Source organism: Penicillium verrucosum (assembly GCF_028828655.1).
Source record: "Penicillium verrucosum strain IBT 35672 chromosome Unknown utg000001l_segment0_segment0, whole genome shotgun sequence".
NCBI classification, from domain to species: domain Eukaryota; kingdom Fungi; phylum Ascomycota; class Eurotiomycetes; order Eurotiales; family Aspergillaceae; genus Penicillium; species Penicillium verrucosum.
In genome coordinates this window covers 8,240,111-8,260,158 of record NW_026643210.1, presented here as the reverse complement: position 1 = coordinate 8,260,158, position 20,048 = coordinate 8,240,111, and the positions used below count along the sequence as shown (strand labels likewise).

At 27.8% G+C, this 20,048-nt stretch overlaps 1 protein-coding gene across 1 annotated transcript; it reads right to left on the bottom strand.

The window, feature by feature from the left end:
- Positions 1-17,531: 17,531 nt before the first annotated feature.
- On the bottom strand, positions 17,532-18,395 carry N7516_002981 (uncharacterized protein; the record flags this gene model as incomplete). The annotated part of the gene is made up of 1 exon (XM_057215701.1): positions 17,532-18,395. One exon carries the CDS (start codon positions 18,393-18,395, stop codon positions 17,532-17,534), a length of 864 nt encoding a protein of 287 aa, XP_057077584.1.
- Between the last annotated feature and the right edge of the window lie 1,653 nt (positions 18,396-20,048).

The window sequence follows — 20,048 nt, the reverse complement described above, 5'->3', positions numbered from 1 at the left end:
TTAAATCACATGATCTGGATAGGGCTAATTGTTAGAGTTAATCGAGCCTTGGCACCCATAATAATACACCATACTAATGCACCATAATAATGCACCCATTAAATCACGTGATCATGGTGCCAGATATAGATCACGTAATCATGATGCCAGATATAGATTACGTAATCATAGTACCAGATATAGACCAAGGTGCCAGATATAGATTACGTGATCATAGTACTAGAAATAGATCACGTGATCTATATCTGGCACTATGATCACGTGATATATACCTGGTACTATAATCACGTGATCTATATCTAGCAATATGATCACGTGATTTATTTCTAGTACTATGATCACGTGATCTATATCTGGCACCTTGGTCTATATCTGGTACTATGATTACGTAATCTATATCTGGCATCATGATTACGTGATCTATATCTGGCACCTTGGTCTATATCTGGTACTATGTAAAGGCACCGTGATCACGTGATATATACCTGGTACTATAATCACGTGATCTATATCTAGCACTATGATCACGTGACTCATTTCTAGTACTATGATCACGTGATCTATATCTGGCACCTAAAAGCATTATGATCACGTGATTTAATGGGTGCATTATTATGGTGCATTAGTATGGTGCATTATTATGGGTGCTAAGGCTCGATTAACTCTAACAATTAGCCCTATCCAGATCATGTGATTTAATGGAGGCATAATTATGGGAGCATCATTATGGGGAATTAATATAGGGCCGAGTATGGAGCGGATCATGGAGCAGATCATGAAGTACTATGTGGCTGGGGTGAGTCAGGGGCTGTGTTTCTTACTATGGCGATACCATAATAAATAACACTTAGACTGAAAATGACCGCCAAGAAAGACTTATCTTAATTGGGTTAGACTCCTGTGCCATCAGTGATTTTTGCTGTGCCAACAGTGTTTACCAAACTTTTTATAGAGCTTTACTCCTTAATTTCTTCTTATTAAAAAGTACTTATTTAGAATAGTAAGTATTAATAATATTTATAAAACTAGTCTATTATTCTATTATAAATATCTTAATATACTATTAATAATAGAACTATAATTTATAAGATATTAATACTTATAGAAAGTCGTAAATAGCGTTTTCTTCGGACTTTATAAAGTCTATCTTTACCGCTTTATACTTTATATAGAGATTTTTAACTTTTAATAACTATATATTAATATTTATATCTTTAATTAGGGTAAGAAGTAGTTTATTCTATTATTTTTTAATAAATTATATTTATATCCTACTAATAAAAGAGAAGTATTCTTAAAATATATAAAAAAGCTCTTTTATATTTCTTATATTAATTACTAAGCTTTATAATTCTAAAGAAAGATAATATCTTATTCTTTTAGAAGCTTTATTAAATAATATTTAAATAATTCGATAATCTAATAAGTCTTATTTATAGTTATAATAGTTAATATTATAATTTATAAATACTTCGCTAAGTAGGCGATTACTTATAAAATCTTTAATATATTTCTCGTTAGTTTTAAGTAGTTATTTAGATTTTATTAGAAGGGAAATCTAGCTTTCTTTTAAAGTTAATAGATTTAGATATTATTATATTTTTAGGCTCCGTCTAAAGTTCTTTATATTTAAGAATTAGATTCGCTACTAAAGCGAGGATCTAAAGATCGTCTTTCTTTTATAGATACTATAATCGATATCTAAAAAAGTAAGATTATTATAAAAGAATAATATCTCGGCGTTATAATACTTATTCTTTATATTATTTAGAGATAAGAAAAAGATAGGAAGTAGATTAGATTATACTTCGTCTAGTATATTAATCTATTAACTTCTTATATACTTCTCGCTTAGGGGTATTAGAGGTTATTAGAGGCTTAGAATAAGCGACTAAGTAGTAATCTTATAAAGAAGAGTTACTAGCTAACCGGGCTTATAACTATTAAACGAAGGAATAGGGCAAGTAACTTAATACTAAGATCTTACTATATCGAGCAAGTAGTAAAATAAGTGTAATTGTTAAGAAGTACAAAGTCTTCTCTCTATATATCCCTAAGTGCTTACTAATAAGCAAGAAGTAGGTCCTACTTATATATAAAGAGAAAATCTAGTAATAACGGGATAGGCAAGGAGTCATTCTGGTCGACAGAAAGCTTTTAATTTAGGCGGTTAAGCTACTAATCTTTTATTATAATAAAAATCTAATTATTAATATCGAAATCCTCCTTTCTCTAATATTTATTTACTTATTAAATTATCTACTACTAAGATTTTATAATCTAATCTCTTATTTTTATCTAAATATCTTAAAATTATAATAATATATTAATTATATCCTATTTATTATTCGTTAGATTACTTCGATTCTTTTAGTTAAAGGATATAATTAGTTTATAATCTCTTTTAATAAAGAATAGTAACTATTTTATAATATTTTATAAAAGAATTAATATTATAAAATCTATTATTAGTAAAATCTCTAACTAATTATTTTAATTTTATTTAATATATAATCGTAATCTCTAGATTATATATTAATTTATAATTTCGCTCTATCTATTAGTCTAAGGATAGTAGGTAATTAATAGCTTTCTTTTAATTCTAAATATCCGATAGAACTTAATCTAGAATTCTAAAATAAATTATCCTTTTTAGTCTAATATAATAATCTCTAAAATATCTATAATTTAAATTATATTATTAATAAATAGTTAAGCTATCTACTTAGTATTAATATTCTTATAATAAAAAATAAAAATTAGTCTTTTATTTAATTAATTAATAACTATAAATATAATATTATAATTATAATAATCCTTTAGGAATAAATAAAAATCTATTAAAATATACTATTAAAATCTTTTAGGAATAAGTAAAGGATATAATAATCTAGATATATAATCTCGCTAAATCTTTATTTATTTATAAATTAAATAATTTTCTATATATTATTTTATATTATTAACTTATTCTAGCTAATAATATCTTAATAAAATAAGCTTTTTTAGTTTCTTAATTTTAGGATATATAATTAATAGTTATTAATATATATTATTAAAAAGTCTTATATATAAATCTCTTTTATCTAGGATCTTAAGTTATTTTTTAAATAAAAGTAAATCTTTTTTAATTATTTATTTCTAATTATTATCTTCTCTAATAATTTACTAGAAATTTTTTAATTTATTACTTTTTTAATTAATTTACTTAACTTATTTAGTAATATTTATTATAGATTTTATATTAATTAGGCTTAAATCGACTAAATAAATATCTTTTTTTAAATAACTTTTTAATAAAAATATTATTTATCTACTATTATTAATATAAGATAAGTCTTTTTATAATAAGATATTAGTTATAATATTCTTCTTTCTAAGATAATACTTAATTATAAAATAGAATTAAAATAAGAACTTATTTTATCTTACTTACTATTAATTTATCTATCTTATTATTATAAAATATTTAAAGAACTAATAATTTATTAAGATTTTAAAATAATCTTTTTATATTAAATTTTTAAATTTAGATTACTATTTTTATAATATATAAATAATTATTAAGAGTTTTTTATCCTATATCTTATAATTTAACTTTATAAGCTATATACTTTTTAAAAAAAAAACTATTAGATATTAGAAGTTATTATTTTTATAATACTAGAAAAGAATTATTTTAAATACTTTATTAAAAGTATTAATTTTGATCTTTATTTATTAAGCTAGATTATAATAATAAAAAACTAATATAATTATTAATTTTTTCTTTAGTAATATAAAAGCTATTTTATATTATTCTATTTATTTATAAGAAATATTTTATTAGATAAATTAATATAAAGATTTTAAGATAATATTATATCTTTAAATAAATTATTAATAAAAATTATAAAATCTTAAAAATAACTAAACTTTTTTTATAATTATTAATACTTACTATAATTAAATAATACTAATCTTTTTTAGATTAACTATAATACTATTTATACTTATAATAAAGCTAAGAAACTTTATTTTTTATACTAAGAATTTATATTTTAGTAATATTATTTAAAAACCTACTTTCTATAAATATTAAAGTACCTCTTTTATTTATTATTAATACTCTTTAAGAGTCTTATTATAGATTAAAATATTATTTATAAAGATTATAGCGTATTTATCTAGATATTCTTATAATATATTATTTATATATTATTAGAATATAATAGGTTTATTTATTAATCTAAATAGCGTAATCTTATATTTAAATAATTTATATTATATATAAAAGATAATAAGCTCTTCTACTCTTAATATTAAATAAATTTAGTAGAAATCTTACTAAATATTAAATTTTATAAAAAACTTTATTTTATTAGTTTATTATAGGACTTTATTAATTAATAATAATAAATAGTAATCTTTTTTTATAATAGTATTTAATCTTTAGAAATTAATATAAAAATAAAGACTATCTCTAGATTTCTTTATTATTAAAATTAGAGAAGTATATAATACTAAATTTAGAATAATAAATCTTTTCTTAAGATTTTTTATAATATACTCTTTTACTTTCTTTAATTTATAAAAAAATAACTTATAAAAAGAATAATATCTAGATTATACTTTAGCTTTAAGTATAATATTATAATTAATTCTAGATTTATAAGATAATAATTTATCTAATCTTTTCTTTAAAAAAACTTTTATAAGATTATAGTACTTCTTTAATAAGGTCTAAAATATCTTACTAATTTTAGGATCTTATATCTAAATACTTTTAATATTAATAATATAATTAATCTTATAAAAAAAGATTATAAAGATTTTAGTTTTTTTATTAATCTTATTTCTTATATAAAATCGATTAAATCTAGTATTTCCGATTATATAAATATTAATATTAATAAAAGACTATTTTTTTTTATTAATATCTAAGTCTTTAAAACTTTTATTTTATTTTTTAAATTTTAAATTATTTTCTATTTTTTTTTAATTTACTAGTATTTATCCTAATATTTTTAGATATATTAGAGTTATAAAAATAATTATTAATCTTACTAATTTTATTATCTAAAAAGATAATTACGTTATTCTATATTAGCTTAATAAATAAGATCTATCTTTAATAGTCTTTTTAAGATTTTAGTTAGGAAAGAAATAATAATCTTACTTATAATTTTATTAAAAAGACTTCTTTAATCTAGCTAAATTATTTAGTAATATTAATAATTTAAAAGAATATTATACTTAGTAAACTATATCTATTTAAAAATTATATTATATTATCTAAGATCTATAATTAATATTAGGACTTATTATTATACTCTACTATCTATATAAATTATAAAAATAGTAGCGTATTATATAGATTTAGCTAGCTTATTATTAAATCTATATATTAAATATTTATAGCCGAGCCTTTATATTTTAATTCTAAATTGCTTATTAAATAGTATAATTATTATTATATTAATAAAGATATATCCGTCTATTCTAGTATTATTTAATATTAAGATAGAAAAAAAGTAGCTATTATATATAAGTTATATATTAAAAACTAAGCTATCTTTAGGATTATTAATTAATTTTTATAAGTCTAATATAAATAATAATATTTTCTTTCTATCTAGAAGAGAGATTTATCTTAGATAAAAGCTTTTCCTAGATTTTTTTTATTACTTATTTCGAGTTTTATAATTTCCTAAATTTAAGAGATAATAATAATCGCGATAGCTATAATAATAAGCTAGTTTAACTTCTTCTTCGGATAATTATAGATTATATATCTTTACTTCTTATAGTTAAAATAATAATCTTCTTTTATTAAGATCTCTCGCTTAAATATAAAAAGACTAATAAAATTAATACTACCTTCCTATTTTATATAAAAAGTAGAATTTAAACTAATTATAATAGTATCTATACCGCTTTCTAAAGATAGATTTATATAAAAATAAGAATTTATCGACTTAACTTCTTATTATAAATTAATTTTATATAATATACTCTAGTAACTCTATATAAATATATCGAATAAGATTACCTTTTAATTAATAGTTTATATAATCTAGATTTAAAGTAAATATAGAAGTTTAGAATATAGATTTTATTTTTAGTTTTTAATTATAATAAGAGAAAGACTACGGGCACACTTTTTTTGCTTGCGGCACACTTTCCACTAAACTACTTTGGGTATTTCTCCCGCTGGCCACAGTTTTTAACTACCCAGTGTTATTTATTATGGTATCGCCATAGTAAAAAACACAGCCCCTAAATCACCCCAGCCACATACATAGTACTTCCATGATCTGCTCCATGATCCGCTCTATACTCGGCCCCATATTAATTCCCCATAATGATGCTCCTATAATCATGCCTCCATTAAATCACATGATCTAGATAGGGCTAATTGTTAGAGTTAATCGAGCCTTATTTGACGTTTTCATTAAATTAAAATGGAGAGAAAAAAAGAATATAATAATAAAGCTTTTACTATGGGAGATCAGAATTAATGGACGACAATTAGCATGCAGAGATTTTATTGTGGGTGCCAAGGCTCGCTTAACCCAAGCCTACCATAATCACGTGATCTATACCTAACACTATAATCACGTGACTTGTACCTGGCACCATAATCACGTGACTTGTACCTGGCACCATGTAAAGGCATCATGATCACGTGATTTAATGGGTGCATTACTATGGTGCATTATTATAGGTGCCAAGGCTCGATTAACTCTAACAATTAGCCCTATCCAGATCATGTGATTTAATAGAGGCATGATTATAGGAGCATCATTATGGGGAATTAATATGGGGCCGAGTATAGAGCGGATCATGGAGCAGATCATGGAAGTATTATGTGCCTAGGGTGATTCAGGGGCTATGTTTTTTACTATGGCGATACCATAATAAATAACACTGGGTAGTTAAAAACTGTGGCCAGCGGGAGAAATACCCAAAGTAGTTTAGTGGAAAGTGTGCCGCAAGCAAAAAAAGTGTGCCCGTAGTCCTTCTCTTATAATAATAGCTTCTTTTATAAGCTATATAAATTCTATAAAAAAATTAATAAAATTATCTCTAGACTTTATCTTTAATTAATAATAAATAATATATACTTTAGTATATTAATTTAGGTTTATAAAAATAATCTTTAAATAAATAATAATATCTTCTATATTTTTATAAAGAATACTAATATTAGCGCTTATTTAAAGAGTAATATATAATTAGATCTTATTTTTATATTAGCTTTATATATAAAATCTCTAATAAATAGAAAGAGGATAATAATCTATATTAGTTTTAAATTTCTATTAGATTATTATTTCTTATATTTTAAATCTTACTTCTTTACTATCGTTAAGTATTAGTATATTAGATATCTTAGTCGTCTTCTAAGTAATATTAGTCTTTATAATTAATATACTAATATTAGCTATATTTAGATTCTAAGTAGAAAGAAGATAGAAAGCTAAGTCTTTATATTTATAGATTATAAGATTATAATAAGTAATTATCTTATTATATTTAATTATAAATTTATTAATATTAATTCTTTTATTAAGAAGCTTTATAATCTTATTCTTTAACTCCTAGTTCTCCTATTCTAATTATTAGTACTAATAAATAAATTCCTAGAATCTCTCTTTTAATAAAATCTTTTATAATTATTCGCGTATAAAGGATAATCCTTCTCCTATATTATTATTATCTTTATTATATTTATTAATATCTACTAGTTTATTAATATATAAGGTCTTTAGCGTCGACGTATCGATTATCCGATCGTCGATCTCTTCTTTATCGAGTATAGTAGTAACTAGCTATTTACTATAATTTATAGGGTTTCGTTAGATCTTAATTATTCTAATTAGTTAAATAAGGATTCGGTTCGGATAGCTTAGCTATATAATACTAAGAAACGGAAAGTAGGATAAGCTAGACCGAGATCTACTATAATAGAGATCTATATAGTCGTACTACTTATTAGATTTAATTAGTACTTATTATTATATTACTAGCTAGTTCTTAATTAAAAGAGTATATTTCAACTAGAATAATAAGTATAGGGAAGAAAAAGAAAAGAAAGAAAAAAGAAATCAACAATAGGACCAAAGACAATATAGGGTGGGTCCTAGATTAAGGGCGGAAACAATCAGCAGAAAACTCTATAGGCGGGCAAACACGGCAGAACCAACTGACTAGTCCAAAGGCGGAGCAAGTTGGTAGAAAACTCTGCGGATCGTCACAAAAGCTATACTAATTAGTTATAATAATATATACTATATAAGGTATAGGATATAAATAAAATAAAAACTATATAGATTAGAGATATTTCTATCTATAAAGGAGAATTTTAAGATAATAATATTTATACCCTAAATAATTCTAATATAAACTATTATAATATTAATATAAAGAACTATACTAATATAATAAAAGACCCTAAATATAAAATAGAGGTTTAAATACTTTATAGAGAAAATAATATTCTATATATTATAAAAGATACTAAATTAGAAAATCTAATTCTAAATATTAATAATATAATAAATAATTTTCTTTTAACTACTACTCTTCTAAATAAATCTAATACCTATAAAGAAGCTATAGATAGTAATAAAAAATATAAATAGTATAAAGCCTACCTAGAAGAAGTTAAAGAATTAGAAAAATAAAAAATATATAATATTAAAAATATACCGGCTAATACTAAATCTATAAAAGAAAGATAGGTTTTTAAGAAAAAACTAATATATAATCCTAAAAATATAAAAGATTTATATATAATTAATAAAGATAAAATCTTTAGATATAAAGCTAGATAGGTAATTTAAGGTTTTAATTAATAGCTAGGTATTAATTTTCTAGAAATATTTTCTACTATATATAGAATAGAAATATAGTATATAATTTTAATTATAGTAGTTAATAAAGACTAGACTATTTTATAATATAATATTATAAATATCTTTATATATATAGATATAGATACTAATATATATATTATTTTATTAACTAGTAATCGTGGCACGGCCCACCACCACCTACCCGGTGTTGGTGGGCCCTACCGGATAGCAAATTTTCACCGGATAGCAAATTTTGTCAATTTTTTCATCTTCTTACCTATTTTATATCCTACCACCATATCGGATCAAAATAAAAACGTCGAAATCCGAACTATATAGGCCGTAGATGCCTATAATCAGATGGATAAACCTAATTTATCTAAATTAGCGCGGGAATTTGATATTCCCTACGGTCGGCTACGCGGTAGAATCTACGGGCGCAAGCCTAATTCTATTATTATAGGCCGGAGTAAAGCATTAAACCCTCTTTAAACGCGAGTAATGTATTCCTAGATCAATTCTCTATATAAAGCCTATACCTACCCTACCCCTAAGCTTATTAAGCGGGCTGTAAATAGCCTACTTAAAGACTAGGTAGTTAGCTATACCTAGGTCTACCGCTTTATTAATTTACTACCCCTAAATATACTCTATATCAATCCTAAACCGGCTAAAAAATCGAGGGTTAATAGCGAGAATTTTGGAGAATTATACCTATAGTTTAATAGCCTCCGGGGGGTAATAAACTAATACTAATTCCTTCTAAACGAGATCTTTAATTAGGATAAAACCGGCTACTAAATTAGCTAGGGGAAACGATAGAAGGTTGTTACTTTTATTAGTAGAGGTAATAACCCTACTAGTAGTTATAATAAATCAATTACCGGTATTAAATATATCTCCGCTTCTAGTTAGGTAATAATACCTTAGTTTTTACCTAAGGGTTCTATTTATATAGAGGAGTAGTATACCGATATCTCTACGCCTAATTTCTAGGTTAAACTAACCCTAAATAGCTATATCGATAATAAAACTACCTTTAAATAGCTCTATTCTTTTTATCTAGCTATAATTAGGCTAGTTTAGAAAGGTAGACTAAGGCTTTTATTAATAGATAATTATAGTTCCTATACTACTATTAAATTCTATGATTTTTATAAGCAAAAATTTATCGTTCCTTTCTTCTTTTTACCCTATATAACCTATCTATACTAACCGCTAGATAGCTAGGCATTTTAATACCTAAAATACTACTACTATAAGGCTAATAGTAAGGTTGTTATATAGGGTAGAAGTACGTCTAAAAAACGGGATTTTTTCCGGATTATTAAAGATACCTAGAAGTAAGCTTTAACGTTAAGAACTTTAAATTATCCTTTAAATCTAGGGGTATTTATCCCCTAGATCTAGAGGCTATTCTTAGTCCTTTACATCAAAGAGATCTTAATACCGAGGGTAATAAAATCCTCCGTTTTCATACCCCCTCCCCCCCGAGATCCTAAGCTTAGTCACTAATTCACTATTAGATATAATTAAGCGGGTTAATAGGCTTAATACTAAGCTTATTACCGATATAGATTAGATAGAGTATATTTCTTAAAGGGCTAAGGGTTATATCTAGCGTAGTATAGATACAAATACCCTTTTAGTCTAAGAGCTTAGTCTAGTAAAGGCATCTTTAAAGAAGGCTTAGTAGTATAAAGTTGCCGCTACTACCCTAAGAAACCGGAAATCAATTCTTAGATCTAGGCGTACTATACTTAGCCCTACTAGTATAAACCGAATGATAAAGAAAAGGTAGGAATCGGATTCTAAGAAGCTCGATCGGCAGCAAGCAAAGTATACTAAGATTTTAGAAGTTAAAGAATAGGCTTAAAAAGAGAGGGATTTAGCCGAAGATAAACGTAAAGCTGTAATAGTAGCTAGGTATAGCAATGGTCCAAATTAGTATATGAACAGCCATAGGAGTTATTTATAAATAGTGTTTTAGTGCATTGAAATTGACAAAATTTGCTATCCGGTGAAAATTTGCTATCCGGTGGGGCCCACCAACACCGGGTAGGTGGTGGTAGGCCGTGCCACGATTATATATAATAATAAAACTAAATATTATTATCTACTAAAAGTAATATATAGTCTAAAATAAAATCTAAGATTATAGTATAAATACTTATTAAAAGTTTTATCTATATTCGGTTTTAAAGTACTACCTTATAATAAAAGAGTCTATATAAATAAAAAAACTAAATATATTTTAATATATTATATAGATAATATTTTAGCTATTTATAAAAATATTAATTATTTAAAGGATTTAATAATATAATTAAAATAATATATTAAAATTAAAGAAATAGGACCTATTTCTACCTTTTTAGATAATAATATTAAGATTAAAAATAAATATCTTTATATAAACTAGAATAAATATATCGAAAAATTATTAAATAAATTTAATATAAACTAAAACCCTATTAAAATTCCTAGATAAGCTAGTTTAAAATTAACTAAAAACCTATATTAAATATCTATAAATAATATAAATAATTACTAAAAGTAAATAGGATTATTACTATATCTAGTTTTAAAAACTAGACTAGATATAATATTTACTATAATTTATTATTTAAGATTTATAAGTAACCTTAATAAAGAATACTTTAATACTCTCTCTAGAATCTAGAAATATCTATTATATACCCCTACTAGAGGTCTATACTATAATTAGAAAATAATCTTATTCTAAAAGAATATTATAATACTAACTAGGGAAATAATTTAAATAATAAAAAATCTACCTTTATATATTTATTTAGTTTATCTCCTAAAATAGGAATTAATAACCCTATATTATAGAACTCTTAATTATAAAAAGCTATCGCTATTAGTAGTTATAAAGCCGAATATATAGTATTAAGAGAAACTACTAAAGAAGCTATATATTTAGAAAATATATTTAATTATCTTAATAATAATTTATATCTTAATTATATAATATCTATTCTATAAATTCTAGTAGATAGTTTATCTACTAAGAAACTAGCTAAGAATCCTAAATTCTATAAAAAAAACTAAATATATAGAAATAGTATTTTACTTTATAAAATAAGCTATATTAAATAGTAAAATAAAATTAATTTATATTCCTATAAAATATTAACTAGCCGATTTTTTAACTAAAAATCTATATCTATAATTATATAAAAGCTTTATAAAGTTAGCTAATCTATATAATAGCTAATTATATAGCTAATTTATATACTATTTAATCTATATATTTAAAATTAAATATAAAGATTATAGGGGTATATTATATTTATTTATTTATAAAACAATTAGATTATAAGAATAATATTATTATTAAAATAATAGAATTATAAGAAATTAATAATTATAAATAAAATAAATAGAATAAATAGAATATTTATCGATTAAATAATTATATAATAATTTATAATATTAAAATAATCATAATATTAAATCAATTAAATAGAATCAATATTGATTATTATTATAAATCATTATAAATCATAATAACTAAATTTACAATCATTAATTAATTATATAAATCATTATAAATCACAATAATTAAATTTGTAATCATTGATTAATTATATAAATCATTATAAATTATAATTAATTGAATCTATATATATTAAATAGAATCAATTAATCATTAATTAGTTATTTAAATTATTATAAATTATTATAAATATAATATAAATATATAATAGATAATACTTAGATCTTAGTTTTTTATCCTTTATAGTTCCTATAATTATAATACAATTCTTTCCTATAATTTACAATCGATTTACAACTAAATTCTTTTCTCTTAATTTGACTTCCCTATAATCTCTTATATAGTAACTAGCTTATTATAGGTAATCTTCTAGTAAGCTTAATATTAGTTAAGAAGCTTAGTAAATCCGATATCTTCTTTATCTTATAGTCTTAGAGTTTATATCTTATAGAATCTAAGTAATATTATTAAAATAGTATTAAAAAACTAAGTCGGAGTATTATTTACTTCCGGTATCTTTACTCTCTTATATCTTATCTAAACTATCTCCTAATTTAATAGCTACTTATTAATATCTATATTTCTTTTTAACCCTTTATCTAGATTTCTCTATAATTAATAGAGCCTAATAGTATTTATTAGATTATATTCGGTAGCGAATCGTTAATAAAGATTTTAGAGTAACGCGTATAATATTTTATAATTAATAATAAAAAGTTAGTAGTTCGGGTAAATACTATTTCTAATAGCTATTATTACTATATTTAACCTCTTTTTTTATTAGATATATATAGTATTATCAATTAACTATTCCGATTAAAGTATTTTTAACGATTTAAACTATTTCTCTTTATACTCTTTTTATATCTTAACTATCGAGATAACCTTTACCGGTACTTTTAGAGGTTCCGGTTCCTTCTCTTAACTAGGATTATATAGCTCCTATACATTAAATTATACTATAATTAATTCGATATTAGTAAGCTATAAATCCTATATTACTATATCTTTTAAGATAACGCGGGAGGATATATCTATAGAGAGGTATTCGGCTATAATTTTATTATAAATAGATTTCCGATTTTTCTTCGATTTAGGGGTTACTCTATCGCTAGGTAGACGACTTCTCTTTTATCGCTTTAACTACCTTAGTATCGGTAATAGTAGGGTTGATCTTTGATTTAATCTTTATTAGAACGATTCCGGGCTTATAACTAATAGAAATCTATCTATCTTAAATTATATAGGTACTACGGCTGATATTGAGAACTCTAACTTTTCTAAAATGACAAAACCCGCTATTTTAATAATCTGTGCGGTAATGATGACTAATCTATAATATGTACTTTTGTATGGTATATCCAGTACTCGAAGTCATATGATCTCCATGGTATAATACCATGTAAATCCACGTATGCACTTTGACATTTAAATTTAAATTCTTTAAATTTAAATACTTTTCTTTTAACTACTACCCTTCTAAATAAACCTAATAGCTATAAAGAAGCTATAGATAGTAATAAAAAGCATAAATAGTATAAAGCCTATCTAGAATAAGTTAAAGAATTAGAAAAACAACAAATATATAATATTAAAAATATACCTACGGATATTAAACCTATAAAAGGTAGATAGGTTTTTAAGAAAAAACTAATTTATAATCCTAAAAATATAAAGGAATTATATATAGTTAATTAAGACAAAACCTTTCGATATAAAGCTAGATAGGTAATCTAAGGTTTTAATCAAAAACTAGGTATCGATTTTTTAGAAACCTTTTCTATAATATATAGAATAGAAATATAGTATATAATATTAATTATAGTAGTTAATAAAGGATAGACTATTTTATAATATAACGTTAAAAATATATTTGTATATATAGATATAGATACTAATATATATACTATATTACTAATAAGTATATATAATAATAAAACTAAATGCTATTATTTACTAAAAGTAATATATAGCCTAAAACAAAGTCTAAGATTATAGTATAAATATCTATCTAAAGCTCTATCTATATTTAGTTTTAAAGTACTACCTTACGACGAAGGAGTATATATAAATAAAAAAACCGGTAAACACTGTTGGCACAGCAAAAATCACTGATGGCACAGGAGTCTAACCCAATTAAGATAAGTCTTTCTTGGCGGTCATTTTCAGTCTAAGTGTTATTTATTATGGTATCGCCATAGTAAGAAACACAGCCCCTGACTCACCCCAGCCACATAGTACTTCATGATCTGCTCCATGATCCGCTCCATACTCGGCCCTATATTAATTCCCCATAATGATGCTCCCATAATTATGCCTCCATTAAATCACATGATCTGGATAGGGCTAATTGTTAGAGTTAATCGAGCCTTAGCACCCATAATAATGCACCATACTAATGCACCATAATAATGCACCCATTAAATCACGTGATCATAATGCTTTTAGGTGCCAGATATAAATCACGTGATCATAGTACTAGAAATGAGTCACGTGATCATAGTGCTAGATATAGATCACGTGATTATAGTACCAGGTATATATCACGTGATCACGGTGCCTTTACATAGTACCAGATATAGACCAAGGTGCCAGATATAGATTACGTAATCATAGTACTAGAAATAGATCACGTGATTATAGTAACAGGTATATATCACGTAATCATAGTGCCAGATATAGATCACGTGATCATAGTACTAGAAATAAATCACGTGATCATATTGCTAGATATAGATCACGTGATTATAGTACCAGGTATATATCACGTGATCATAGTGCCAGATATAGATCACGTGATCTATTTCTAGTACTATGATTACGTAATCTATATCTGGCACCTTGGTCTACAACAGCCTACCCTATAAAGATTCACCCACCCCTAAACTAGCGGTGTAGAGATCTGCATAATTTAAGCCTAATTTAATTTAGTCCTATGTATTCAATCTGTATGGTTATTATTTTGAATTCTTCCTTCTTCAACTCTCCTCTCTACCATTCAGATCAATTCAATTCAGATCAATTCAATTCAATTCAATTTAGATCAATTGCTATGGAATGGCCTAACCCCCCGATCGACGAGATTCCTCGTACGCCGAGCCCCCCCGGAACCCCTAGAACCCCCTAGGCCCCCCGAACGCCGAGCCCCCCTCCGGAGCCTCCTGATTCCCCTGATTCTGATGGAACCCGGGTTCCTAGAGCGCCTCCTTTTCCTATGGTTGAATTTCACGATGATTTATAACGTTGGAGCTAGCTAGAGAGAGATACCGCTATTAGGGTGCTTACCCTAAGTGAAGCTGGGTGGTCGGCACGGAGAATTAGCGGTTATCTTGGTATTACGCGGAATCAAGTACGCTATGCTATTGATCGGGGTGCTCCTACCCCTCGCCGTCCTTGTGGTCGAAGCCCGAAATTGCATTCGAGAGAGGTTGATAATATTATTACCTTTATTACTACGAATAAGGCGAATCGACGTCTACCGTATAATAGGTTGATTGATATTTTATCTTTAACTATCTCGGTTGATACCCTTCGACGTACTTTAACTCGAAGGGGTTATAACCGACGTGTTGTACTTAGCCGTCCTGATATAAAGGAGAAGAATATCCTTAAACGTCTTAAATAGGCACGCGAGTATATGAATTGGACCCGTGAGGATTAGAGTCGAGTGATTTGGACTAATGAGATTTAGGTAACTCCTAGATATTACCGAAAGATGAGAGTAACGAGACTTGCCGATGAGGAGAGACATCCTAATTGCCTTCGACCACGACGTCGGCAAAGTAGAGGCTAGATATTCTGGGGTTCGTTTATTAGAACGGAAAAGGGACCTTGTTTATTCTGGGAGAAGGAATGGGGCTGGATAGGTGGTGAATCCTATGTTGAACGACTTGCTCCTTTGATAGAAGGCTTCTTTCGTTTAAGATATGATCGGGAGCCAATCGTTATGTAAGACAATGTACCTAGCTATACCGCTAAGGAGGTTCTCGAGTATTTCGATAAGCTTAAGGTGGTAATGATGAAGTGGCCTGCTTTTTCACCCGATCTGAATCTAATTGAGGAGGTATGGAATTGGATGAAAGATTACATCGAGAGAACATATGGTGATCGACACTTTCCTTTGTCGAAGCTTCGTGACGTGGTTCGGGAGGCCTGGGATGCTGTGCCGGAGGAGTTCCTATCTGCTTTGATCGATAGTATGCTATTGAGGTGCCAGGCGGTTATTGATGCAGAGGGTGGTGCTACTACTTACTAGTAGATAGATAGCAATTGATGGTGCTACTACTGGATTATAACTATTGTTGTAGTATTTTGACATAGTAGGAATAAGGAAGAATTAAAGGGTTGAGAACCCTGTTTTTAAAAAAATTTTATGGTATTAATTTGTAAGAATACCATATAAAATACTAAGCTAATTATGCGCTAGTAAAATTGGGTGGAGGTGGGTGAATCTTTATAGGGTAGGCTGTTGTATATCTGGTACTATGATTACGTAATCTATATCTGGCATCATGATTACGTGATCTATATCTGGCACCATGATCACGTGATTTAATGGGTGCATTATTATGGTGCATTAGTATGGTGTATTATTATGGGTGCCAAGGCTCGATTAACTCTAACAATTAGCCCTATCCAGATCATGTGATTTAATGGAGGCATGATTATGGGAGCATCATTATGGGGAATTAATATGGGGCCGAGTATGGAACAGATTATGGGGCAGATCATGGAAGTACTATGTGGCTGGGGTGATCCAGGGGCTGTGTTTTTTACCATGGCGATACCATAATAAATAACACTTAGACTGAAAATGACCGCCAAGATATTCCATACCTAATTGGGTTAGACTCCTGTGCCATCAGTGATTTTTGCTGTGCCAACAGTGTTTACCAAAAAACCGGATATATTTTAATATATTATATAGATAATATTTTAGCTATTTATAAAGATATTAATTATTTAAAAGATCTAATAATATAATTAAAGCAATATATTAAAATTGAAGAAATAGGACCTATTTCTATATTCCTTAGTAATAATATTAAGATTAAAAATAAATATCTTTATATAAACTAAAATAAATATATCGAAAAACTATTAACTAAATTTAATATAAACCAAAATCTAGTTAAAATCCCTAGAGCCTGATAGCAAACCAGAACATATCAGAATAACTTCTCAGTAATTTCAAGAAAATCATTGGCGTTGATAAGGATATCATGTTCCCCTGGTCCTGGAGGTCGGTCGTAAATAGCAGCAAATGGAATACTTAACGGGGCCCCGACAACATTGTTAGGCTGGACGTAGACCTCCTGCGCTGAGTATGGCTGCTGAGTGGGAATCGGCTGGGTAACAAGTGGAGGAACATTGAGGGGCTGGGTGCGGAGTCCATCAAGATATGCTCGAGTGAGTGGGCATGGAGCATTGGTGGGGGCCAGTTGCCATTTTTCAAAGGTGACTTCGGTCAACTTAATCGACATAATGATAACAATGCGCACCAGACCTTGGGAAATGATAAACCATCTCTTAGCGTCTTCGCGAAGCCGAGGGAGGGATTCGGAAACACCTGTCTCGATTACAAAAGTCGGCCATGACCCACTGGGAAGCCCATTGGGACAGCGAATTGGTGGCAAGAATGCTTGGTCTCCCTGTTTACCTGCACCAGCGGTGGGCTTATATGTAGATGTTCCAGTCCAGACCATCTCTGACCACCTAAGTCCCATTGCAATAAGCTTCATGTCGATTGCTCGACTGATTTGGTTTGTGATTCCGTCATGACGCTCTGACGGGACCACTTTGATCAGCCCTGTCGTCCCCTCCCACTGAAAGCGATAATTAATGCCCCCTAGACTGCTCTGATGCTCTTCATCGAGCTTTTTGATTGTTCGTGCCGACAGATTGAGGACGACGATAAACTGGTTTCCATCTCCCTTCTCTTGTAGAGACTTCAGTAACTGCTCAGCTTCAAGCCGTAGGCCTTTAAAGCGTGAAAAAGTCCGCACAATGCGGTCTGCGGGAAGGGCGGACATAAGGGAAGTGAAAGACATCTCATCCTAGGCCTGGTCTTTATCCATCTGAGGGATCTGAGGTAGGGTGTTACGGGACATTCCCAGACAGGGTCATATGACCCGTCTGACCGCCTTAGTTAGCTTAATGGCTACTGTATAGATAGATAGGAATGTCATCCTTTTACCAGTTCCTACAACAAATGGTAGCACGTCTAAACACGTCTATTATAGGGAAAAGAAGGTTTAAATCAATTTTCTATCTTTAAGCTCTTCCCCGAGGTTATTTATTTTTTTCTAAAACCGTTTGTCGACGGCGACGTTACGATACGTCGTCGTCGTCGATACGATAGTTCTTAACGATCGGATTATATAATACGGCTAATAAATACCGTAGGCGTAGACTACTACCGATAGCTAGGGCGTCCGTAGTATATAATTAGCTAACTATTATAAAGATTATCCTAACTTCCGTATTTTAGTAGAGGCTTCGTTATTATTATAACAATTCCCTACGACTATAGATCCCGCTAGCTAACGATACGTTATAAGATTAATAAGGCCTATTAATTAGCGTTATCCGTCCGACTAGGTAGTTAATCTACCGGCGGTTCGCCGACTATTAAAATAATTCTACGCTAAGAATAAAGCTCGGCGTTTAAGAGAACTAGTCGGCGAAGTCGACCTATTATCGAGTCCTATTAGTATATTAGCTATATTAAATCCTATTATCGGCGAAGCCGACGCGCTAGTTATACCGTCTAACCCCTCGATAATAGCGTCGGTAAGGTTGCCTATTAGATTTACGTATAGATAAGTTTTAACTAAGTATAGATATCGTCTACGTTCCTTCTCGTATCCTTAGGCGAAGGACGACGAAATACCGCCTATATTTATAGCGTTAAGTAACGCTAGTATTCCGGCTACTATAGCCCTATATTAAGCGATAACGTAGGCAACGGAAGTAGGTATACTAAGAGTTACCTTATCTAAGCTATTATAGTAGTCGGTTCCGGAAGTAACGCTATTAGCTATAGCGCCGCCGGTTATAATACCGTACCTACCGGAATTTACGGCGTACCCGTATTTATAGGGGTCGCCGAATGTACATTTTTAGCTACTATCAAAGCGCAGGGTTGCATACATGGGATGATACCATGGAAGATTATGTAATCATGCTTAGTAATAACCGCACAGAAACAGTAGTTTCTATTATGTAGAAAATGCAGAGTTCTCCATATCAGCCCTGAGGTGCATATATTTCAATACGTTAGATTTCTGTTAGTTATAAGCCCGGCTTTGTTCTATTAATTAATTCAAAGATCAACCCTACTTCTAATCGATACTAAGGTAGTTAAAGTAATAGAAGAGAAGTTATCTACCTAGCGACGAAGTAACCCCTAAATCGAAGAAAAATCGGAAATCTATCTAAATTATAGCCGATTATCTCTCCGCGGGTCTATCCTCCCGCGTTATCCTTAAGGATACCGAAACTTAGGATATATAGATCGCTAATATCGAATTAATTATAGTATAATTTGATATTTAGGAGTTATATAATCTTAGTAAGGAAAAAGAACCGGAGATATAGAAAGCTCTAGTAGAGATTATATCGATTAAAGAAGCGGAGAAAAAGTATAGCGATAAATAGGTCGATACTTATAAAATAATTTAATC